At 35.4% G+C, this 27,500-nt stretch overlaps 1 protein-coding gene across 2 annotated transcripts in view; it reads right to left on the minus strand.

Annotated features, from left to right (window-relative positions):
* The window catches only part of srgap1a (SLIT-ROBO Rho GTPase activating protein 1a), a 203,473-nt gene that overhangs the window by 33,059 nt on the left and 142,914 nt on the right, over nt 1–27,500 (minus strand). For both annotated transcript variants that reach the window (XM_056479034.1, XM_056479033.1), the window contains exons 13-18: nt 27,249–27,309; nt 23,840–23,917; nt 22,805–22,939; nt 17,284–17,389; nt 15,523–15,747; nt 9,699–9,778 (exon numbers count right to left, since the gene is read on the minus strand). In XM_056479034.1, the coding sequence (XP_056335009.1) occupies nt 9,699–9,778; nt 15,523–15,747; nt 17,284–17,389; nt 22,805–22,939; nt 23,840–23,917; nt 27,249–27,309 (685 nt within the window). The remainder of the gene's footprint in view (nt 1–9,698; nt 9,779–15,522; nt 15,748–17,283; nt 17,390–22,804; nt 22,940–23,839; nt 23,918–27,248; nt 27,310–27,500) is intronic.

Below are 27,500 nucleotides of genomic sequence, written 5' to 3' on the forward strand. Positions count from 1 at the left end.
AATTTTATTCTAATATATATTTGTTTTTTTACAACATTAAATAATTTATGTTACATGGCAATAATAATAATATATTACTTTATTAAATAATTTTTTAACTAAAAATGTCTATATTTCAAAATTTTTAATTGAAAAAATAAAATATATTGTGTATTATGTAAACATTATCTAATTAAATGTATTAAGACGTCCCAGAATTAAAATGTGTAAAGATAGTAAATATACTTTTATTTGATTTTATTTGACACTTTATGGTTTAATACAAAAAAATACTATGCATATATTATATTTTATTTTTTGTTATTAGTATTATTATTATTATCTAAAATATAAAAAAGTAATGATTTAATATAATAAAAATGTAAATGTTAACTTCTATTTTAAAAGTCATTCATATTCAATCAACACACACACACATATACATGAGCAACATCACACGAGTAGCAGTGCAATGTGGCTGTATATCGGCACTGGAGATGTCCCACCAGTGTTGATATACAGTCACATTTGCACTGCTACAAGTGTGATATTGCGTTTATACAAAAGGTTGACGACATAATCGTGTATATATATATATATTTTTTTTTTTTTATCAAACATGGAGAGTCTCAAAACCCTTTTGTAAGAAGAAGTGGTGGAAGACTGATCTTCCACCACTCATTCACATCTGCAGCTGACCATCAGAACAGCAGAAACCGTTGCTCATTCACTAACGTCACTTTAGAGCTAGTATTTGAATGATTTTCTAGCGTTCTCTGTTGTAATCAGGAGATCAAGATATTACTATGGTATAAATACAGAACTACAACACACAAAAGAGAGAGATCGACAGTCGAGACAGTCATTTACCTGTTTAATAATGATTTGATCAGCTGTAGCTTGAAATTACGTTGTTTTTCTCTTAGGGCTTATTATGTGTCTCTGTCGCCATCTTGTGGATGAACATCATCAACCGCCTTTGCTCAAAGACACGCCGACATGCTGTCTCTCAAAAATTATAAATATTTAAAATAGGCACTACATTTTACACTACAAACAACTACATTCTCGACTAAAACAGCCCCAAAAGTACATTATGTTGCCCAACAGCAGCAATATTTCTCAAACTGTAGAGTGTCCTCTGCTTGTCGCTGTATGTGGGTGGAATAATACACAAGGGTATAGGGTTAAGACGCTGGACGAGTGGCAGAATATCGGACGCCTATAAGCCAATTAGATTCAAAAACTGTATATAACATAAAACTTAGTATTATAACTATTACTACAATATAACTATTTTAAAAACATTGAGTAAACTACAACTTCATCACTGCTTTAGAGAAATGAGTAAAAAAATCAACCAAACTAGACAAAGTAATATACAAAACTTCTTCTCCACATAAACCACAGTAAAAGCAATCTAAAAATGATCATCACAATCTCAGAGAGGAAGCGCTTCTTCATTCTGGACAGTGTGGAAATGACAGTGAGTCAATGAGATGTGACGACCGTCTGAATGAATAGAGCCGCTCAGAGACCGGGCAGGCGTCTTGTTAATAAAGCAGACGGACTGGAGATCAATATGGCCATCAAACGTCCACACGTCCCTGTCTCTCAGCATCATTCATCAAACGTCCTCGTCTATCAAAACACTGCAAGGACAGGCTTTCTGAAGAATGACAAACATAACTAGACTCTGGTTGGTTAAAGCCCTGCTCACACTGTGAGATTTCAGCCACGGTTTTGTCATCTGAGACAAATTTGGGAAATCCTGAAAGATTCCTAAAATGCTAGGTTAAAATATGTGATCTTTGATCATTGGTTTGACATGTTCACAGACAGCTGCTTAATGCCCGTTGCTATCAGATTTTTCCTCCAATGAAGTTCTGGCAGTGTCAGATGATTTTAGACACTTTTCTGCAGTGTGACAACAGCTGTGATGAGCATCAATCCAAGAAAGAATAGGAGCGCAGAATCTGATGACGCAATCCATGCGACTATTCAAATGACTGCGGGGAAATGTCGAAACATTTTTTTTCTTCCTGGTTTAATTATTGAGACACGCTGTGTGCAAAATTGCCGCTACAGATTGTTTACGTTTGCTGTGAGGAATCATTTTAGAACACGGGATAGTGAAAGTGTTACAGGTGGATGACGTCAAACTCTGGGGGAGTTTTCTTTCGTGTTTGGTGCGTCTTCATTGCAATTCCGTCTGACTTTATGATGGATGATCTTACTGTGTGACATGGGAGCCATGTTCATGCAGTCTGACATGCTACAATAGTTCAAGATTATTATAAAAAAAAAAGGATCAAGAAAGGGTTAACAAAAGAAGCACAACCTCAATGTTACAGGAAATGCTAAAATGCATATAAAAGATAATACACATTTCATCCTGTGAATGTAAATACAGTAAAAGCTTTGCTTATATACTGTTTTATCAATTTTTTTGGTTATTATTAAATAATTATTCTTTGAATATTAAAACTTAATTAAACTTTTAAATATGGAGTGCATTGCATAACATAAATATTATACAACATATATTATATAAAGTATAGTTTAGGGACATCAATTTCAGCAAAATTCCGTTATTGATCATCATTTATCGATTAAACTGATCAATGAATAGAATAATCGCTAACCTTAATAATTATGAAAGGATGTGTAAATTAGGTGACGCAGTGGCGCAGTAGGTAGTGCTGTCGCCCCACAGCAGGAAGGTCGCTGATTCGAGCCTCGGCTGGATCAGTTGGCATTTCTGTGTGGAGTTTGCATGAAACCCACGAAAACGCAGGGAACCTCCGGGTGCTCCGATTTCCCTCACAGTCCAAAGACATGCGGTACAGGTGAATTAGCTTGGCTAAATTGTCTGAGTGTATGTATGTGTGCGAATGAGCGTGTATGGGTTTTCCAGTGATGGGTTGCAGCTGGAAAGGCATCCGCTGCGTAAAACATATGCTGGATAAGTTGGCGGTTGATTCCGCTGTGGTGACCCCAGATTAATAAAGGGACTAAGCCAAAAATAAAATAAATGAATTAATGTGTAAATTACACACAAACATTCACAACCAAAGAAATTATTAATTTTTTTTTTTAGTACAAGTTTGGTAGGATCGTCACCCAATGTGCAAATTATGTATGAAAAAAAAAGGATATTTATTTGTTGTTTTGCAAAAAAAAAAAAAAGAATGTTGCATCTTTGAGCCGTACACATGTCAATGATTAAACTTTTATTTTCTATTTTATGCTGAGTTTTACCCAGATAAATCAAACAAACCAACTTTTCCAAAACACCCAATCTTCTTATTCTACATCAGCATCCCGCAGATGCTCAGATTTGTCTTTTTTTCTTTCCCAGGAGTGTATTCTGTCTGTTCACTGCGGTACACATGAATGAATAAATGGCTCTAAAGGTTCCATCACTGCACAAAAGTGGTTTTCCAGACAGGCCCTGAGAGCACAGCATCCCCTTCAGCGCAGTGATTGAGGACAGATGCTGAACTGCTCACAGGTCCCCTCCAGGCTAAAAGTTCAGAGACAGGTTTTAGGATGGTTTACATAATAAATATAATGACATTTATTATGTAAGCTAGAAAATGCCCTTAAAAACTTATATTACCCCTCTCAAATTGCGCATTTAAGGGATAATACACCCAAAAACATAAGTTTGGTGATGTTTTGTCTTCAGCAGAACAATAAAGAAACAGATGACGGTTGTTGCTCCCATCTGAAATAGGGGGCTTTCATGACCCTTTAATTCTGTTTTGCCTGTTAGTTAGATTATTTTTACTTTGAAAGTTAAACATCTTTGTTAATGATCTGCTGAAGTCACCTACATCTTTGAGTAAATCAGTGCAAAATGTCCTTTAGCAAAACATGACAAATCTCTCCAGTCAATTCCAGCAGCAACACACCAATAATTTTATTACTGAAAAAGATCATCCTAGACACATTCATAGGAAAAATATTTGGAGCAAAGTCATGAAAGCTGAGAGCGATTTTACAATCTTCAGGTCAGCCATGATTGGCTCTGACACTGATATCTGACATCTGCTTTAGTTATAGAATCCCTGACAGACGTGGAGTATTAGGTTTCTCACTTAAATATGGCAGATTCATGAAATTTAAGCAGACTGTGAAGACTGGGAACAGTCAAAACTAATCTTCAGGAGGCAGATTGTAATGTCCAAATATCTATTAGTAATTTACAAACTCAAATGACATGTCTGTGTGTAATATTTTTCAATGAATCCAATACTAAATCATTTATTCATTCATTTTCCTTTGGCTTAGTCTCCTTTGGCTTATTTATCAGGGGTCGCCACAGTGGATTGAACCGCCAACTATTCCAGCATATGTATTACACAGCTGATGCCCTTCCAGCCACTACCCAGCACTGGGAAACACCCATACACTCATTCACACACACACACTCATACACTATATGGCCAATTCAGTTTATTCAATTCACCTATAGCACATGTCATTGGACTGAGGGGGAAACTGGAGCACCCGGAGGAAACCAACACGGAGAGAACATGCAAAATCCCCACAGAAATGCCAACTGACCCAGCTGGGACACGAACCAGCGACCTTCTTGCTGTGAGGTGACAGTACTAACCACTGAGCCACCATGCCACCACCCAATACTAAATGAGTTGAGTAAAAGTTGTGGATTCTGTTTATATACTGGTGAATGTGAGATCTGTCTGGTTTAGAGAACGAGAGATTAAATATATGATGTCAGAGCTGGAGTCTCCATTCTTGTTTAAACACAGGTTACACTTAAACTGTTTCAGTGATGTTGCTATTTCTAACACATGCTGAAGATGCAGTCATATTTACTGTTGATTGATGAATTTTTATAGGCAAAACTAGGTCATTTTAATATGAATCTAAACCAGGGGGGAAATCATTGACAGATATGACATTTTGCTCTTTATTGTTAGTGTCCCCCTTAAGAGGCCCCTCAATTCTATACAGCATGATCGAATTTAAAATAAAAATGTTTCACAAAATGACAAAAGGTCATATAATCTAGACAACACATTACCAGTGAATTGAATTAGAGAAGAAATTAATATTTGATCGGATAAACTTTCGTTTCAATCACAACAATTTAAAACATTTGTTATTTTGACCAATTGCCATTATGCAAAAAAGCTCTAAATCAATTTTTTTAAGTATTTCTATTTTAATTACACTTTTCTAATTTAGGTACACCTTACTAAAACTGGGTTGGACCCCATTTTGCCTTAATCCTTCATGGCATAGATTCAACAAGGTACTGAAAATATTGCTGAGATTTTGGTCCATATTGACATGATAGCATCACACAATTGCTGCAGATTTGTCGGCTGCACATCTATGATGTGAATCTCCCATTCCACCACATCCAAAAGGTGCTCTATTGGATTGAGTTCTGGTGACTGTGGAGGCCATTTGAGTACAGTGAATCACTGTCATGTTCAAGAAACCAGTCTGAGATGATTTGCACTTTATGATATGGAGTGTTATCCTGCGGGAAGTAGCTTTAAGAAGATGGTACACTGTGGTCATAAAGAGATGGACATGCTCAATTGGTATTAATGGGCCCAAAGTGTGCCAAGAAAATATCCCCCACACCATTACACCACCACCAGTCAAAACTATTGATACAAGGCAGGATGTATCCATGTTTTCACGTTGTTAATGCCAAATTCTGACCCTATCATCTAAATGTCACAGAAGAAATAGAGACCAGACTAGGCAAATTTTTTTCCAATCTTCTATTGTCCAATTTGGTGAGCCTGTGCAAATTGTAGCCTCAGTTTCCTGTCCTTAGCTGACAGGAGTTGCACCTAGTGTGGTCTTCTGCTGTTGTAGCCCATCCGCCTCAAGGTTAGATGTGTTGTGTGTTCAGAGATGCTCTTCTGCATACCTCAGTTGTAACGAGTGGTTATTTGAGTTACTGTTGCCTTTCTATCAGCTTAAACCAGTCTGGCCATTGTCCTCTGACCGCTGGCATCAACAAGACATTTGCGTCCACAAAACTGCCATTCACTGGATATTTTCTCTTTTTCGGACCATTCTCTGTAAACCCTAGAGATGGTTGTGCGTGAAAATCCCAGTAAATTAGCAGTTTCTGAAACACTCAGACCAGCCCGTCTGGCACCAACAACCATTCCACGTTCAAAGTCACTTAAATCACCTTTCCTCTCCATTCTGATGCTCGGGTTGAACTGCAGCAGATCGTCTTGACCATGTCTACTGTACATGCCAAAATGCATTGAGTTGCTGCCACATGATTGGCTGCTTAGAAATCTGTGAGCAGTTGGACAGGTGTACTTAATAAAGTGGCCGGTGAGTGTATTTTTAAGGCCTTTATAAAACAAAACAATTATTAATATTTAACTTAAACCCATACCTATTTTTTTAAGTACATCAAGACAAATTGAGAATTGTAGGTGTTGTCTAAATTTAAATAAACAAAAAATTAAAACATCAAATTCTTTTGTTTACCAATCAAAAACTATTCAGTCCTTCACATAAAGCCTCAGTCTTTTAAAGATAATCTAACAAGCAGAGAAAGTTCTTTTTTTATTTTAAGTTTTGTTACAAGCAGTTCACACATTGGCAATAAAGCGATTAACACATCAAATTCCTCCATATACAGTCTGTAGCTGCTGCTTTAAGTCTTATTTTCTACTCAGTTCAATCCAAAACCCTAAGTCTAAATGGTTAAACAGCATTCCTCTTCTCAACAAGTCACACAAATGGAGAAAGACAAATGATGTGCCTACTTTAATACTTAGGGTTTGTTTAAATCCCTCAGTTTAAGAATGAACACTAACATTCTTGCCTTCACCAAATAATGAAATCCCAATTGAGCAATTACAGGGATAGTCTAGTATTCCTATTTGCTTTTATGATCCAAATACAAAGGTATACATCAAAGCCCCCATCTTCTACTGAAACAAATGTGTTTTTGGTATTACTGATACAGTTCTACCATTTATCTGACTCCCTGCACAGACGTTCGCTCTCAAACAATAGGACAAATGAGGCTTTTGTCTGTTCTGAGAAATCTTAGATATGGAAAAAGCAGACTTCCCATTTCTCTTATAAAATAAAGCAGAAGAAATCATCCATTGTTCAGGTTGAGTCAGGAAATGTGTCTATTTTCAGAGGGGTAGCATACAGGTCAGCAACAACATTTTCCTTTGCCTTCTTTTGAAACACAGCACATACAACAAAATAAAAAAATGAACCACTTGATTGAGTTTTCACAGTCTGAGAGTTTATTTCTCAGATCGCACATGGGAATTGGTTCATGTGTCATCAGTGGGCCAAGCATCTGGTTTCAGTTTGTTTGTGACAGTAAGCTTTGGGAACTTTTTCCATAATACAAGTCTGAGCAAGGACTTCCCGTATATTTTAAATGCAAATCGCCCTACAGTCTTGGAAAGCATTTCACATGCACGATTAAAAACCCCTTCCTTTGTTTACGGATGTGTCTCCCTTCCCAAAGGACTCGAAAACAAAAATAAGCCTCAAACAGTTGGACCAAGTTTTCCACTCTTTAACCGATCGCTTCATTTAGAGCTGTGAAAAGTGATTACCCAGAGGTCAGTGCATACACAGATTAACCCTTGACTGGCAAAAGATGACCTTATTTTAATCATTTGACCTTAAAGTATTTGCTTAATGTACCTTCATGTCACAAATATTCCTGATTTTGATGTTTTATCTTTATTATCGAATTATTTGATTTATTTTTAAACTCTCCAAATGCTAAGGGCCTAAACTCTTTATTTGTTAATGCTTTTAAGAACAACAGATATCTCTTCTCTTCATTTGAATGTCGCTTGTGTTACATTCTATGGTGTTTGAATGTATTATTGTGTTTGGTTTCTCTCTCTCTCTCTCAGTAGGTGTGTTGTCGTGAAGGCAGGGAACTGATCCACACTCACCCCAAGCAACATTTAAAACTTTTCACTGTTACTCCCACTCCTAGACGTTTAACATCAGGGACGTAACACTTGGAAAAAAAATTTATCTCTGAGACTGATTGGAATCAATGCCTTTTATCTGTTTATTCATGTTCTATAAATTCTAGACACAACCTTATTCAGTACTACAGTAAGTATTACACAGACTTCACTATTCTAAAACAAATCTTAGTAAATTCTATCACTGTTTCCTCCGCATGTGACATGGCTGCCGAAGGTACCTTAGCACATCTTTTTTGGTCCTGTGTTTAATTTCAGAGTTTTGGTTAGAAATATTTCAGTTCTTTGCCAAGCTTTACGATTTTGTTTACTCCCTGACCCAATAATAGGAATTTTAGGTTGGTCAGATTTTCTGGAGACTCTCAACCAAAATGTACGGTTACCTGTTGAGTGCGGCATGATCATAGCTAAGAAAGTTATCCTTTGTTTCTGGAAGAAAAATGTTAGGCCTCTTTTTCTGACACGCTTCTTGGACTCACCTCCACTTTACATTTGGAAAGAATTAGATATGCCACCTCTGGGAACTCTGCAAAATTTGATCAAATGTGGGATCCAGTGTTTTTTCTAACACAACATAAAGACTAATAATGTTGTTTTATTTCTGAAGATTTGTTAGTTTTTTCCACTTTTTACAGCCAGTGTCTTTTTGTTGGTATACGTCTTGTATGCCAACATTTTCCCTTGTTTCATGCTTTATTTGACATTTTTTACAGATTATCATTACATGATTGGTTTGTCTGTCTGTTCTTTGTTTTTCGATGTCTGCAAAAACTACAATAAAAAAAATTCAAAGTACTTTTCATAAACACTGGAACTACTCGAATTCTATAACCACAGTTATAGTAGAATGGTCATAACGATTTCAACATCACAATATATTTTAAGTTTCTATTGAGATTTTAGAATTAAGCTTTGAATGTCTGTTGTCATAATTTATAAAGTCATTAACTTAAAAATACAGAAAATATAAAAATGTTTTTAATATAGCCTATAATTGTGTATGAGTTATTACAAGATCGTCCTCAAAGGTGTGAACCTCGCCTTGTCCAGCAAGCGGAAGAGCAAAGTTTTTTCACCACATTGAAAATGTTGTTTTTAAAGTTTGAAAGAGAAGTCTGAAGGAAAGTTATGCTTTTGCTATTAGAAAAATATGTTTTTGTTAGCAGAAAGTTGCTAGGGAACAGAGCCACGTTTATTAGTATAAGTAGTGGACGCTGAGATGCTTGCGGTCAATTTGACTGTTATGGCCATTCAAGATTTTATGCTCAGAATTTGTGATTTTAGTGAGTTAGAATGAAAGGTAACACTTTAGTTTAATGAACAATTCACTCCATTTATTACTGGCCTATTACATTTCTATTATTAAGATATTAACTGTTTATTAGCACTTTTTTTTACATCCTAATCCTACCCAATACCTAAACCCAACTACTAACTTCCTTCCTATTTATAAGCAGCTACAGTAGTAGTTTATTGAGCAAAAAGTCTTTCTTAATGGTTTGTTAATAGTGTGAATTGCACATTAAATCAAAGTGTGACCGAATTAAAAATACACGCATTTAAGCAAAGTCATGGTACTATAGTTATATGGGTTTTATTTTAACAAAAGTGGAAAAAAAACAGTCAAAATGATTGCCTCTGTAAATCTGGTTTTAGTGTATGTTATGTTTACGTTTAATGTACATATCATTACAGGATGTATAAAAAAAAAAACAATAAACATACCATCCTCACTGGTGTGGGTGTCTGCTCCTCCATCCTGATCAACTTCTTCAAGAGCTCCATGTTCACTGTATGGACTCTCACTGCAGAAAACAGAGGAAATAAATTCATTAATTTATATAAAACAATATAGAAACATTTGAAACACTCAACAGAATGCAGCATTAACAGCATCTGCAAACCCAATATTTCAGGATATTTCTGTGAAACTTAGCTAAGTAACTCATTGTTTCTCATGAGCTTAAAATCATTTAAGACTAAAGGCTTGAAGTAACTTCATATATACGGTATTCATTGACATTAATTACAATATCTTTTCATAAAAAAGATCTAAGAATCATAAAATACTTCAATTTATTAAGTCATCATGTGCCTACAGTGATATAGCTAGGAACTATACTCTCATTCTGGCATAATAATCAAGGGAATTTGCTGCAGTACCATGGCTGCAGCAGGCCGATGATATTACACAGCACTGTTACGTAGTTACTTAGCTGGGGACTATTTTCAGGTGCTGCGTAACAGTGGCATTGCAATAGGGGATTTGGGGCTGAAGCCCCTGATGTATTGTCAAATGTCCCTGATCTTTTGGAGTGAGTTACACTTAAAAAAATAGGTTGTATAACATTTCATTTGTTATCAAAGTACTTAAAATTACCACTTACATCACGCATATTCACTTACCGCAGTTTTGTGTCGGGTATTAAACAGTCAGCTGTTCAGCAATACCTGTTTCTACCGGCAGGTGGCAGTGGGACTGTTGTCACATGGCAAGCGTAAAAAAAAAAATCCCGTCACTGCACTGTCGTCATTCATTCATTATTTTGAGGAGCTGATGCTGATAAGGTAATAATACAACTGTTTCATGAAACTGAATAGTTCTAACTACTGATAAAGCTTTAGTATTTGTTTTTACAGTATAAAATGTGTGTGGTTTTGGTGAAATAAAATAACGGTAATCAGTAAAATGTGCTTAATATCAGTGTAAATATATGCAAAGTATTCAGAAAAACATAAATTGTAGCTTTCTAGATATGATATAGATATCTAGACATGTTTACTTAGATATGATAAAGCCAGTCACATCTGTTTCTGTAATAGTTAAATCACAGTGAGTTCATGCATCTAGCTTATTATTTTATAGCTTTATTTTACTGTTACTTAACATGCTATGTCAGTTAGCATCAGATTATAAATCAACTTTATTCTAATGAAAATACCTAAGATGGCTGGAACACATATAAACCATTTATTGTCGCAGGGGGTGTTCAGCGGGGTGAATTAGAACAACTTCTTTTTTTGGGAGGGTGGGGGAAGACTTATATGGGGCTAAGTCCCTTATCCCTTTTGAACCTAGCAACGCCCCTGCTGCGTAATATCATTGTGCCTGCTTCAGCCATGGTATGGTAGCAAAGTTCCTTGATTATTATGCCAGAATGAGAGTATAGTTCCTATTCATATCCACTTCAAAAATAGAGTTTCATTTTCTGTCTGTTTAGTACACTACAGAAGGTTAAGCTGTAAATAGGAAAATTAAATTATCAAAACTTTTTTTTTAAAGATTTTTGAACAAGATGCTAATGGTCTAATCTGATTTAATGGGTTATGCTAAGCTAAGCTAAAAAAATAGTTAATTAAACAAAAGCTAATAAAATTGTCAAAAGCACATGCAGTAGCAACTAGCTACAACTTCCTTTAACACTCCAGCTGGAAGTTTCTAGTATACCTAGAAAGGCCTTGATTAGCTGGTTCAGGGGTGTCTAATTGGGATTGGAGATAAACTCTGCAGGACATCAGCCCTCCAGGGCCGAGTTTGGGCACCTTTGCTTTAAACTAAATCAAAATGCTCCTGCCAGACCTGAAGATCAGCTTTATGGATTAAAGTAAATGTAAAACTCAACTGTTTAACTTAACATGTGTAGTTCCCTTTAAATACTGTAAGTGCACAGGTAAACAGAATTAAGTACGGGCCAGAGTGAAACTCAGCATAAGTACAGAGGCTGTCATTAGTATTCAGGAGGAGTTTGAATGGCTGATTGGGATTCTGTCAGGGGCACAGTGTGGTTACTGAGAATTGCAGTAATGCCCTTCACATCCACAGATTCCCTCTGACTCACGGTAAAGCCGTTTCAAACACCGCACCACCATGTTCGCAAAGGGGAAAATATGAGATGCCACTTTCAGGAGGCTGGATGTAAAATATCTGAAACGCCCGCAGCGGCAGGTGTCTAGCTTCAGTTTGGGGGATGAAGACTCGTGGGAGTTAGTCTGCTCCTTTTGAGACAACAAAATCACTAGCTAACAATTACACACAGCTGTGGAGCTTGTGGAAAACGTCTCTTTCCTTTTTTCCTTCATGCGTGTTTCATTGTGAAATGAGCTCTGGTTTGGCTAAGGATCTTTACTTACCTTAATGGTGGCAATTATCAAGATGGTTTCCGTCTGTCTCACCTAGTTGAAGCCCTCCAAACCCTTTAGCTAAAGAGTTCAATATCTGAACCTAATCGTTTCATATAATTACCCATACTGGATACAAACATGGCTCAGACGCAGCCAGACACAATCAGATCGACACCTGTGGTATTAAATAATACTGTTTGGCTCATGGCTTGATCTCATGAAGGAAAAATGAAAAATACTATTATTATTTACTCATTTTTTCCGGCTTAGTCCCTTTATTAATCTGGGGTCGCCACAGCGGAATGAACTGCCAACTTATCCAGCATATGTTTTACACAGCGGAGGCCCTTCCAGCTGCAACCCATCACTAGGAAATGAATTGTTATTATAACTTCAACTTATAATAAAAGTTCAACAAAATTTGTTCATTAAACTAAGACTAATAAAATAGTCTAGCATAGAGCACCTACAAACTGTAATTTTTTTAATTCATAATTGATGCCATTACACAGTTAACTAACACTTAATTTAAATCCTAAAACAGTACAATTTTGTACAGTTTTGTTTAGTTCAGTGCTAAAATAACTAAATTAAAATAAAAACTGAAGTTAAACAAAAAGAAACTTTTTAAAACTTAGAAATTTAAATAATTAAAAGATAATGAAATAGATAGCAAGTTAACAAATAAATATTTATAAAAAAGCTAAAAATTGCCCTAAATTAAAATAAATTATTAAGTAAATAAACAAAAACGTAGACATATTAAAGAAGTAATAAATATGACCCACAAAAAAACATAAAAAAGAGAAAATAAAAACTTCAGCTAATTCAGGGTTTTTGCAGGTTTTACCAAGTTAAACGTAAGACTTTAACACTTTTTTAAGACCATGAAGAATGAAATTTCAGATGTATACAGGGCTAAAAACTTTTTTTTATTTATTTAATGGCCCAGCAAAAAAAAAAAAGTACTTGCCTCACCTAAAAAACGAATTCTAATTAGTTATTTCTTTGCCACATGTTTTAAATAATGTGTCAAAACAAGCAGATCCTAGTTCTACACACATTTCTTTTCAAAAAACTTTATTAAAGATTAAGGGCCCTATCATACACCGCTGCAATGTGGCGCAAGGCGCGACGCAATTGTTGTTAGCTAGTTTCAGCTTGGCGCAAGAGTCGTTTTGACGTTTTGCTGCACGCTGTTTAAATAGCAAATGCATTTGCGCTCATATGTGCACCCATAGGCGTTCTGATCTAAAAAGGGAGGCGTGTTGAGGCGCATTGCTGGCGCGTTGCTATTTTGAGCAACTATAATAGACTGTTCTATAGACCAGAACAAAGCTGGTCTAAAGTCCAGCGCAGAGCGTGTTAGTTGTGCGCCTCACCTACACACTGCTTAATACACACAAGATGTAGAGCTATACGCAAATATCTTTACATATGAAAAAGAATTAAAACTTTAAGGATATATATAGTGTATAGTAAGGATATATTTATAGGATATAAATATAAAGGATTAAAATATTACAAAACATTTTATTTTCTAGCCTACATAAACATAAAAACCATACTTTCATGCCTTCTTCATCTCGGGGGGCTTTTTCAGTTTATTCCTGACAATTTGCTTTTGTAAAATGATATTATTAGCAGTATTATTTATTATATGCATATTTATATGTTTTATTAAAACAAGTTTGGATTTTCCCAACTGTTTTAGACCATATGGGGCATAGCATGTGTATTAGGATATAGCTTTTTTGAGCACACTTCAATATTATTGTTCATGTATTTATTTGCTGGAAATTAGAACTGAATTTAGAAATAGTTTTGAAACAAATCTTTGCGCTTAACAAACTAAATGAATTATTTATAGGTTAATTGATGTCTGTGCGTACAAGGTTTCCCTATGCACGAGAATGAAAGCGAAAGTAAACAATGAGGAGGCTCATCTCTCATTCTCGTGCTGTAGATGCTCTGTTTAACTGTTTTCTCTCTAGTAAAATGCTCAGTTTTTCCACTTACAAAGTCCGTCATGTAAATAGCAAATTCTCTATGGCGTGACGCAACTGACTCTTAAAGGCAATGGGAGATGAGACTCTGATTAACACACCTATAACTCATTAAGAGAATAAGCTCAACCCTTTCAGACCATGCACCACGGCGCAAAGGGGATTTTTCCGTCCTCATATTAGCAAAAGTAGATTCTGACACGCCCTTAATGTGTTTGCGCCCTGCACTTTGCGCATGGATCATCAAAATAGAGCCCTAAATGTATACAGAACAGACTGTTATAATATTAGTTATGAGTAGGGCCAGGCAGAATCTGCGGACGTTTTTTGCAATTTCTGCGCAGAATTAAATGCATAAATACTGAATGACTTTGGGTGTATCATAAGTAAAAACTTAATATGTTAAATAAAAAATAATACATTTTTTACTTTTATTTAATGTTTACAATACAAATCCTATTAGATCCATTTATTTAGTAAACAAAGCAAGTTTCTCACATATCTACCATATATCTACTAAAAAACTGAAATTATTTTCTTTACAAACTGTATTGTATATAAATCATATGAATGTTTTCATATTAGTAAATTATATTACTGAAACTAATATAAAAACTGAATAGATATAAATTTACACACTAAATAAATAGACAGTGTTTGGACTCTCAGCAGTGTATATTAAACCCCACTGAACTGAACTGAACTTCAACTCTGAAAACTGAACTGACACTGTTTCAATTCACTATAATCTTCTTTGTGAAGCTGCTTTGACACAATCTACAATGTAAAAGCGCTTTAGAAATCAAGATGGGCTGAGAATCTGTGGATTTCTGCACATGTAGATTCCGTTTGGGCTAATTATGAGTATAGTTTTGATAAAAGTTTTATTGGGATGTACATCTGTATCGTTGGTGGTACAGATGTACTGTATTTTTGGTGATTGTATGTATGTTGGATTGATTGGGCAGCTTTACATAAACAAAGGAAAATTAAGACCTGTTTAAAATGATTTAAGACCTAATTTAAGACTTTTTAAGGCCTAAAATTTGAAATTTAAGACATTTTAAGACCCAGCCGATACCCTGTAATTAATAAAAACTTCAACTATACTAAAATAAAAAAATAATAACAAGGTTTTCAACATTTTAAAATCAAAATAATCTTCAAAACAAAGTGGACACACACAAACACACTGCCTCACTATAGCACTGACTAATATTTCAGTTATTTAAACTATTTTACTCCAGTCACGCCATGGTATGTCCATACACCACCACTAATCCATATCCAAAAATACAGCAAAGTACCCAGTTTAAAAAGCTCAAACACAGTCTCAGTCCACATCAGCTCCTAAACATCTCCCAGACACAGACATCCAGACAGTTATCAATCAATTATTAAAAGCTCCTCCATTTACTCACCAATAATCTCCACCTGCCATACACTTCTCATACAGGGGGCCGTCAAGCTCCTTGGAGTCAGGAAAGATGGTTTCGTGGTGGATGATAATGGTCTTGATGACCTCATTGACGTGGGCCTGGCAGGACACCTGGTCCTGGGTTTCGGGAGTGGGCATCAGGGTCGGCCCAAAGCAGATGGCCAGATTATAGGGGTCCATCATGTTCTCATCACTGTACTGGGACAAGCTGCAGGAAACACATTTAGCATATTAGTATATTGGTTAAAAAATAATAGAATGAAAAAACACTACCGGTCAAAAGTTTGGAGTCAGTAGGATTTTTAAATGTTTTAAAATAAGCTTCTCTTGCTCACCAAGGCTACATTTACTTCATCAAAAATACAGAACAAATTGTAAAATTGTGAAATATTATTGCACAATAAAAGTGTTCAAAAGTAGTTCATAATTTAATTTAATAATTTATTCCAGTGATATTTATGATGAATTTTCAGCTTCATTACATTTGATACTTAAGAAATCACTCTAATGTTAATTATTATTATTATTATTATTATTATTATTATTATTATTATTATTATTATTATTAATAATAATAATAGTAATAGAAGCAATAATGACTGGAGTTATAATTTCATTTGAAACTACATACAATAAATAATAAATAAATATTTAATAAAAAAGTATTTAACAATTTAACACTTTTTTACATTTAATAAATGCTGTCTTGATGAAAAGAATGATTTACTTTAAATTATTAAATTACATTAATAAAAAAAAAAAAAACTGACCCCAAACTTTTGACCCATAGTCTATATATAAATATATTGAATTTAATATTGTATGGATGTTTAATAATGAGGTAAACAAATGAGACAAAAGGTACATTAGCTTAAAAATATGGTGGTTGCATAATAGCTGTTAATGTAAAATGTGGTGGTGTGCTAATACAGTCAACATAAAATGTAAATGTTTTAAATGAAATATTGGAGTACAGCTCTGGGAAAAAAGGCCACCTTAAAGGTCGTGTGAAGTGCTTTGAAATACTCATTTTTATTCTATGTTAGACATAAAGTCAACAGAAACATGAAAAGATCTTGGAACATAGTGTAGCTCCTCCCCTTTTTAAAAAAAGCCAATAGCATTTTGTTTTATCACAGCTCTGCCGGTGAGAGTGGCTGAGCTCAAGTGCATCAAATGAAAAGCAAATGTGAATCGGCTTGAAGGGGGCGGGGCATGTCAGATGTTAGAGAGCATTTGATTTTTTATGATGTGATGAGAAACTGTAGTGTGAGGTGGTGTGAATGAAACCGGTGATCCATTTAGGTGGAAGTGACAAACTACAAGCTTTACATGTTTCTATCAGTTTTAGATCTTCTAAATGTGAATTTTGTCACTGTTTTAGAGCACACTAGCTTGTAGATATCTTAAAAACGAACAATACTGATACCAACATCTAAAAAACTTTATTTTAATTTCATGGGACCTTTAAACTTGCCATCAGTTTACATTAAAATTTACTCATTTAGCAGACGCTTTTATTCAAAGTGTTATACAAGTATTTTATTTGATTTACTCTGGATTTGCTATTAATAGGTGTGTGTTTTGAGTAAAACTTGCACGTGTTTTGCTTTAAAAAAAAACTACTCAATGTGTATTTAAAAGGTCAAATAACAATATTATAATTAAAACATGTGTTACATGTTTTTTTTTTTCAGACCTTAAATATTTGAAATAAATATATTTGTAAGACAGACAAACTTACTGGTTGAGGAAGGCGAACAGATATCGCATGACCACAAGTACTGATCTGGGTACAGTCAGAAGGATCTTTCGAATATACAGCGCTCTTTCATACAGATTTTCTATTCCTAAGAGAGAGAGTAAGAAGTCATATAAATATCCAACAGCAGCATAATTATCTTTATCTTTCACAAATTCATGTAGAAACTCCTGAGTCCTGGAAACATGCTTGTTCTGCTTTGACATTCAGAACTGAATATTAAGAAGTGCCTTTGTCACCCACAACACAGACAATCTAAAAGACCCTCATCTGAACATGTTAATTCACACACATACACACACACAGAAATTCAATTGCACTGTTGTAATACTGTACAGTTGTCGGTAATACTGTTGTATTACTGTTCCCAAATACCTAAAACTAGTTTAGAGAATTTAAAAACAAACTGAAATTAATTCTCCAAAAGAAAAAATCAGTGCTCTTGCACACAAAGGCCAACTCGATTAAACAAGCTCAAATTAAAAAGGCTATGAACTTGTGCTGATTTCAACTAACCTGGTGGGTGTGTTTTCCCTCACACTGGACCTAATGAAGCTGATTAACTGAGCATTAGGAGAGATAAAGTCTCAAAACTATTCAACTCCTCTTTCTAAAGCTTAATGCTTTAAGATTAATCCAGAAGACGGGCATCCCAGAAATCTAGTAGTCCTGCAGCTCTCTGTGTATGTGGAAACATTTCACTGGGTTTTCTTTATAACTCGCTTCCTGTCCCATTCTGGAATTCCAGTACACATCTTTGTGGTCTTCTTACTCAATCGCCACTGCTCAAGAATCATTTCATTGATAGCGTACATTGCTTTTGTGCAGTGAGTTTGTTTATATCACATTTAAAATGATATCACTGCAGTAGAGGCAGCGCAAATATACTGTAGTAATAATTCAATGCTATCTCATGCCAATTTGTAACTTTTTGATATAGTGGCTAATTCACGTTAATTTTATCTCATTTGTACATTTTAGTACGATTTACTCATCCCCCAATGACGGTTGGGTTTTTGAGCTCCTCGTGACATCAGGCTGGATAATCCTGCTGACTATAATCTAAACTTCAGGGGAAATGGAAACTATGGCGAGATCATTTATTAAAGATTAAAAGATATTTTTATTATTAAATATTATTATTTTAAAATGATTTATACAATGATGACCATCATATTTTATGTTTGATTGTTCAATTTCTGTCCCTGAATACTGTTAAACTCTCTAGAAAACCAACTTTTGAACTTTTATCTTTGCTCTGTTGTATTTATATATGCTTGTAATTTATTATAATTTATGCAGACGCACTGCATAGATAAAGACTTGATCATCCCAATCTATCTAAACGAATGAAATCTTTTCAAATAGAGCTATTGAATTCATCTGGTGAAATTATATTCATATCACAATATATATCGCAGAAAAACTGAATATGACAATGTCAGATATTTCTAATATCGTGCAGCCCTAATGCAAAACGAGTCAAGCTAAACTGAACCAAACGAGCGGAGTCATGCCAAACTGTAACAAACTATGCAATGGAAAAGCGACTATTGATTCACTCCTGAAACATACACGGTGTATGTGGTCTCATACCACTTACAACTATTTCTAACATACTATATTCTGATTGTGTAAAGTATGTACTGTAAGTGTGTGAAATTGTTTTGGGATTGTAGTTTTTCCCTTCTCTTTCCATTAACTCTTTCCATTAAATCAGTATACAGTCTTGAAGTAGGTCATACACTTTTTCAAATAATTTCAGACACACACATTTTCAAATACATTTCGCTGCAATTCAAAGTTTGTAATAGTTTGACTTATACTTTATAACTTTATCAAAACTTTTAGTAACACTTTAGTACACTTTAGACGAATTCTCACTATTAACTTAGTGACTATTAAGTAAAGAATACTCACTATTAACTTAGTATTATCCAAGTAACGAAAAATGTGTATCAAATGTCCTTTGTGCCGACGGCCATAAGAACTTTAAATACTGGGTTTTAAGCATGAATTAAGTATGCATTTTTAATGTGATTTATGAGATGATATTGAATGTATTTGTGTTGTCTGTGTTCTGTGATATGTGTAATGTGAATGCTGATGTGGTTGTGTGGTGAAGCCAAAGATAAAGTTCCACTTGTGGACAATAAAGAAAGTAAAGTATTAATGGTGGCTTAATAGTGTAATAAAAACAATTGACTGGGTAATAATAGTGGCTCATTAACTGTCTATTATTAAGATATTGGTTGTTTATTTTAACTTATACACTTTATTAGGTAACACGTTAATAGTACCGGGTTGGACCCCCTTTTGACTCCAGAACCACCTTAATCTTTCATGGCATAGATTTAACAAGGTACTAGAAATATTCCTCAGAAATTTTGGTCCATATTGACATGATAGCATCACGCAGTTGCTGCAGATTTGTCGGCTGCACATCCATGATGTGAATCTCCTATTCCACCACATCCCAAAGGTGCTCTATTGGATTGAGTTTGGTGACTGTGGAGGCCATTTGAGTACAGTGAACTCATTGTCATGTTCAATTAACTAGTCAGAGCTGATTCACACTTTATGACATGGCGCATTATCCTACTGGAAGTAGCCATCAGAAGATGGGTACACTGTGGTCATAAGGGGATGGACATGGTCAGCAACAAAACTCAGGTAGGCTGTGGCGTTGACACGATGCTCAATTGGTACTAATGGGCCCAAAGTGTGCCAGATAAATATCCCCCACAGCATTACACCACCACAACCAGCCTGAACCATTGATACAATGTAGGATGGATTCATGCTTTCATGTTGTTGATGCCAAATTCTGACCCTATCTTCCGAATGTCGCAGCAGAAATCGAGACTCATCAGACCAGGCAAAGTTTTTCCAACGTTTTGTCCAATTTTGGTGAGCCTGTGCGAATTGTAGCCTCAGTTTCCTGTTCTTAGCTGACAGGAGTGGTACCCGATGTGGTCTTCTGCTACTGTAGCCCATCCTCAGGATCGACGTGTTGTCCATTCAGAGATGCTCTTCTGCATACCTCGGTTGTAACGAGTGGTTATTTGAGTGGCTGCTACCTTTATATGAGCTCGAACCAGTCTGGCCATTCTCCTCTGACATCAACAAGCCATTTGTGTCCACAGAACTGCCGCTCACTGGATATTTTCTCTTTGTCAGACCATTCTCTGTAAACCCTAGAGATAGTTGTGTGTGAAAATCACAGTAGATCAGCAGTTTCTAAAATACTCAGACCAGCCCACCAACAACCATGCCACGTTTAAAGTCACTTTTCTTTCTCAATCTGATGCTCTGTTTGAACTGAAGCAGATCATCTTAACCATGTCTACATGCCTAAATGCACTGAGTTACTGCTATGTGATTGGCTGATAAGAAATTTGCATTAACACGCAGTTTAACAGGTGTACCTAATAAAGTGGCCGGTGAGTGTTTAGTACAGACCGAAGTTTTTTTTAAATTCCTTCTTATTCAACTCTTTTTTTCTGCCTGCTAACACAAAATGGGTATAAAAAGCAAAATAAGCTTTTTATTTACTGATTTACACATAAATCTTGTGCACAATTACTTTAGCATACAACTATCTGAAATGCCTGCATGCTGTGGCACATATTACTGTTAAAAATACTAAGTGCGCACAGCCCAGAATGCCTTATGCTGATTCCAAACATAGCTTCAGATTAACAACTACATCTTGACCTCATCAGATCCCATGTGCTGGCTTAGAAAAGCACAGCCAGTCTCTGTAGAATAGAATTAAAAACTGATGTGATCTGCTCTCATCCATATTATACCCCAATCCATCCTCTGCTCACGGCTTAAAATAGCCACATTATGATACCAAAAAAAAGAGCAGGGCTTTTGGGAACATGCTACTCGTGTAATTTGTCTTACTTGAGCTCAAAACTGCAAGTTTTTAACACAGATCCTGAACACGAGATGCAATTTAAAGACACTGTCAAGCTTGACCGTGGACAAGGCGCAAGTTTTCAGCTGCACGACATGAACTGATCTCCTACAGTGCAGTGAACGAGCCACTCTGACAGTCTATATATAGATCTGCTGGGGATAGAGAACAGGAGAGGCCGTGTGTGGAATGCTGGGTAAATGTAAACAGCAGGGAATCCCCATTAGTCACACATTGCGGTGTGTCACAGGGTTTGTCTGAACACACGGCTTGACATTCCTGCGCACGTACAAACAAAACCCACCCAACACACACACACAGACATGCAAACTTACAGTCCTTTAATCAAGCAAACTCTGCAGTCTATGACACGAGGAACAAATATTTACATACAGTGTCATGTAGAGTTAACAAGCTATACTTCTATGCTACAAATAAATTTTAAAATATGTTGTTGTTGTTTTTAAGAATGAAAGGAAAATACATCCAGGTTAATGTTTATGGATGCTGAGAAGTGCAAATGACATAAAACCACATAAGTGTTAAAAGGGTAGTCCACTACGATATCACATTTTAAACTTTAATTCAATCCGATAGCAACAGAAAATACTAGGATGTCTCTGTAGACTGATGGCATTTCATGCTGTTCAGCCTTATAATCTTAAAATGTTAGCAAAATCATCTGTTTTTGTAATCACTTCAGATATTAGGCTAGAGAATCATTCAAATACTAGCTCCAAAGTGATGTTTGTGAAGTAGCAACGGTTTCTGGTATTCTGACGTCAGCTGCAGATGTGAATGAATGGCGGAAGAAAGTAGTTCCTAGTGCAAAAGGGTTTTTGAGACTCTCCGTGTTTGATTTTCTTTTTTATATACATGATCATGCCGTCAAACTGTTGTATAAATGCAATATCACACTCGTAGCAGTGCGATATGGCTGTATTTTGTCACTAGTGAAACACTAAGGCACTCGGCCTGCGGCCTCGAGCCAACGCACACCACCCACCAGTGCTGATACGAACAGCCAAATTGCACTGCTACGAGTGTGATATTGCTTATTTATATCTGTATTTTTATAAATATTTATATATTTTAATTGAAACTTATTTCGGAAACATCACATCCAAAGTGGCATATCTCACATTCTTCATCCACATATCACAAACCTCCCATTAACCCAAAAGAAAGCACTGAGCATCACAGTGTCATACCACATGCGTTCAGTGCAGCGTAGCGTCATCAACGATCATGATAAAGCTCGCTTTCTGAACACTTTCAATCTCACACAAAGTTGCATTCATGTCAGCTGAAGGTCCAACTGAAGCTCTAATGTGTCATCCGGCGGTGGGACACACACTGCGCTGTAATGGAGTGTGCGTAACGCTGTTAGCATTAGCCTGAGGCACTGCACGGGTAGTCATACAGTGAAGACAGCCACTGTGCCGCTGTTGGGGGCAAATGACTGAGATCTCTTTATCTGAGGGCTCACGATAACAGTTCAAAGCTCTGTTAATTCACACTGAGAATCAATGACAGATTTACAGCTGAGAGGGAGAAAAAAAGAGAAAAATGACTTACTGATACAGGAGATGAGATCATTGAATCTTTCCTTTGGAAACAGAGGGTTCTCCAAGCCTCGAAAGTATAGTTTCAAAACCCCCGCAACTGAGTTTATATCATGGTTATTCTCTTCGTCTGTCAGTGGGTCATTCCCTATGAGACATATCATTTGTGTCAGGTCTGTGGTTTACGTTTAAATTGACTGTATTATTATTTACTTTATTTATATACTCAGCATATATGTAAACATTAGAAATACAGATATCTAAACAATAATCAATCCAGATAAGAAAGAAAGAAAGAAAGAAAGAAAGAAAGAAAGAAAGAAAGAAAGAAAGAAAGAAAGAAAGAAAGAAAGAAAGAAAGAAAGAAAGAAAGAAAGAAAGAAAGAAAGAAAAAGAATATGCAGACACATGTTAGATAGTTAGACAGACAGACAGATAGACAGACAGGTAGTTAGACAGAAACATAAGAAAGACATATCAATAGATATTTAGATAGATAGACAGACTCATTGACAGACAGACAAATATACAGACAGACAGACAGCTATATAGACAGGCAAATTGACAGACAGACGAACAGACAGACAGACAGACAGACACAGACACACAGACAGACAGACAGACAGACAGACAGACAGACAGACAGACATAGATAGATAGATAGATAGATAGATAGATAGATAGATAGATAGATAGATAGATAGATAGATAGATAGATAGATAGATAGATAGATAGACAGACAGACTCATAGGCAGGCAGACAGACAGACTCACAGGCAGACAGACATACAAATAGACGGATAGATAGACAGACAAATAAACAGACAGACAGATGTTTGTTTTGCCAAAGTATTTGTGAAGAAAGGAAGTGTTCTTGAACCATGTGTCTTTATGTTCATGGTTAATATGACTCATTGAAAACATTAAGAGATTCATTATTATTCAGCAGCGACAGCACTTTCAGAGCTATTTCAGAAATCTGAACTCTGTTGCCACACACATGCACGCACGCACGCACGCACACACACACGCACACACACACACACACCTCTCTCAAATGAGTTCTTGATATCATTGACTTCAACTTGAGATCCAGGCACTCTGAATATTCCTTGATGTTGGAGACCTACATAAACAGAGAAAGAGAGAAATAATGAAGTAAGTGTTTAAACAAGACATCTTCCAGTGTCCATTTAAATTTGCTGGAAATAAAGCCTGGTCCACAGTAACCACATTCAAATCCCAAACTCTGCTAAGCTAAGCCCTGCGCTTTAGAAAAATGCCCTTTTTCTAATTAAAGATAATGAATGAAGGAAAGAGACCGCAGTCGACTTATACAAAAACATCCGTCAGTCCGGATTAGCTTTTAATGGAAAGCTTGGCTGAGGGTCAGAAAAGATTAATTAAAAACTTCTCTATAGTTCCAGTACAACGGCCACACACAGACAACTTTCAGCACTTACAATAGACACAAGATCTACGACAGAGTTCCCACAGTTTTGATAAAAACCTCTTTGGACTGAAGCTAAATATTTGGTACTAAAAGGGATAGTTCACCCAAAACTGAACATTCTGTAATCATTTACTCACCCTTCACTTGTTCCAAACCTGCTTGTCATTCTTTCTTATGTTAAGCACAAACAAAGATATTTTGAAGATAGCTGATTTTCAGTTTTCAACAGAATAAAAAACTCTTAGGCCGCTATTATACACCCGGCGCAATTAGGTGCAAGACATGTTTGGCGTGATTTGTTGCTATTTTCAGACCAGCGCAACTGTAATTTTCCCATTTTGCACCACATTGTTTAAATAGCAAATCCATTTTTCTATAATTTAGGTGTGTTAAGGGCGCATTGTTGGCACGTTGCTATTTTAAGGAATTAAAATAGAGCAATACTGACCAACTAAAAGCTGGTCTAAAGTTATCCGCCTGTGCAGGTCCAAACGCGTACACATTGCTTAATACAAACAGGATGTAGAGCAATAAACAAATATCTTTACATAAGAAAAAAATTAAGGATTAAAATGTTACAAAAACTATCATTTACTACATAAATATAAAAAACCACTGCCTCCAGGCCTAATCTCGGGGGGCTTTTTTCAATTTATTCATTACAATTTGCATAATGCTATTAATATTAGCAGTATTATTTATTAAATGCATATTTTTATTTGTTTTAATAAAAACAAGCTTAGATTTGTCCATCTGTCGGGTTTGGGAGACGTATGCATCACCATATGGAGCATAAAGAATAAGACCTGTGTTTTGATACAACGCTACAACACACTTCGTTATTACTGTTCATGTTTTCATTTGCAGGTAATTAGCTAAATAGAACTGAATTTAGAAATAGTTTTAAAACAAATCATTGCGCTTAAAAAAAACTAAATTAAATATGTAGGCTAATAGACATCTTCAATGAAGTGTGTACAACACACTTTCCTTTCTCCACAAAAGTAAAGGAGTAAAGAGTAATAGTAAAGAGAAAATAAAGAGGCTGAATAAAGGAGGCACAATCTTTATCCTCACGCTGCAGATGGTCTGTTTAACTGTTTTCTCAATAGTGAAGCATTAAATTTTTCCACTAACAAATCCTCCATGTAAATAGCAAATGCACCATGGTGCGACGCAACTGACTCTTAAAGGGAAATGGGAGATAACACTCTGATTAGTTTAATGCATGTTAGGCTCAAAACACACCCATAACTCATTAAGAGAATAAGCACAACCCTGTTAGACCATGCATCAGGGCGCAGAACGTATTTTTCCGTCCTTAATGGTTTTGTGTCATGTGCTTTAGACTTTGCATCTAGATTGTTTAAATAGAGCCCATAAAGGTTTGGAACCACTTGAGGTTGAAATTTTGGGTGAACTATCGCTTTAAAACTGTGCAATAAATGATGACATCAAAGTTTCATTATTACACACAGCTTTCAAATTTCTTAGACTGTCAAGAGTCAAAGAACAAAATTGCTACATAAATAAAACGTAACTTAAATCAAGCACAGTAGCATTTTAGCCAAAAAAAGGCAGTAGCAAAATGGTTAAATACAAAATATGGATTCAATTTTAATTATACCCAATTCTATCCCAATTCTACATTGGTATATATGTTAAGGCAAGGCAAAGGAAAGCAAGGCAAGTTTATTTATATAGCACATTTCATACACAATGGTAATTCAAAGTGCTTTACATAAACAAGAATAAAAGAAACAAGTATAAGAACTAAACAACAAGGAATAAAAATGTAAAAGATGAAATAAGAAGATAAAATGTTAAAAACTGATTAAAATGTGTTAAAACAGGTTTTAAAACAATGAAAAAGAAAAGAAAGAGATAATAGTGCAATCTGTCGGACACAGCACAATGCTCATTTAGTAAATTCTTGATTCGAAGGTGCCTAATGTTGGAGCACATCTGATCATTTCTGGAAGTTAATAAAATGTTAAAATGTTAACCCTGATTTAATCACCTCTTTTTTTTTTACCCTCCAAACCTTTGGAACCCCTAGAGCTTTCTGGACTCCAGTTTGAAATCACCTCTATGAAGTGCTATTACAAATAAATGTGACGTTAATATATTATAGAACTGCAGAGCTCACAAAAACTTTACTGCTGGTTTCCTTTTCTTTTGCATTTAGTTTGTTATTGAGAGGAATGCATGCATGCAGCGCATTAACATCCATTAAATGACATTTTATTAGGACAATTATTAACTGTAAATCCCTGAATGGAAAAAGTTGGTTACTTTGTTGAACACATCAAATTATATTAAATCTGTTGTGTTATCTGATGGAGTTGATGCAGCACATCTCTCATGTATCCATATTTTCAAGAGGCCCTCTGAAAACAGACGATTCTCATGCGCTGCCTAATATTCCTCCGCCTGGTAGAGCCTTTGTACAGCAACAGAGTTTCTTGGCTATTATGCCAGAATGAGAGTAAACAGTGTTTACTAGTAATATTCACTAAGCAAATAGTAATTTGTAATTGTCCGATGGATTTATTTAACAATGTAATTATAAAGACTTATATAAAGAATTATAGAAGAGTTTTAAATAGGAACATTATTCAACCTCTTTTAAAAAAATGTAAACAAAATGCTAATGGTCAAATCCAATTTAATTCACTATAAGCTAAGCTAAAAGTGACCCCTCCAGAACAAAAAAAATCAGTTGAATGGATTAAAAAATGGTTCAAATCAAAATTTTAACTCAAGGAAACTTTAAAAATTAGACTTTTTTTAAACTTTAACAACAGTTTTGTTTAGTTTTTTTGTTGGGGGGGGGGGGGGGGGGGTAATTTTACATTCAACCACCTTAAATTTGTACAGTATTTGACCTTTTTGTGTTGGCACAACATAAGGGAATTGTGCTGAACCCTGCATTTTGTGCAGTGTTATAAAGAATTAGGGATGTTTTTGGTTTGAGTTTCAAGGGAACTTTAATATAACCTACCATACAGGTTGATGAATCGAATACAGCTTTCAACAACTCGAGGTATTGCTTGACCAGAGTCCTTAAAACAAGACAAACATGGCATTAAATCAGAAATAACAAGTCAAGCTCAAACCACACACCACATACAGTTGAAAACAAAACTATTAGCCCTCCTGTGAAATTGTAATTATTTTTTCAAATATATATATCATATATATATATGATGTTAAACAGAAAGAAAATTTTATATAGTTTAATACAGTTTTTCTA

The sequence above is a fragment of the Danio aesculapii genome, chromosome 18, assembly GCF_903798145.1.
Source record: "Danio aesculapii chromosome 18, fDanAes4.1, whole genome shotgun sequence".
Classification (NCBI taxonomy): Eukaryota; Metazoa; Chordata; class Actinopteri; order Cypriniformes; family Danionidae; genus Danio; species Danio aesculapii.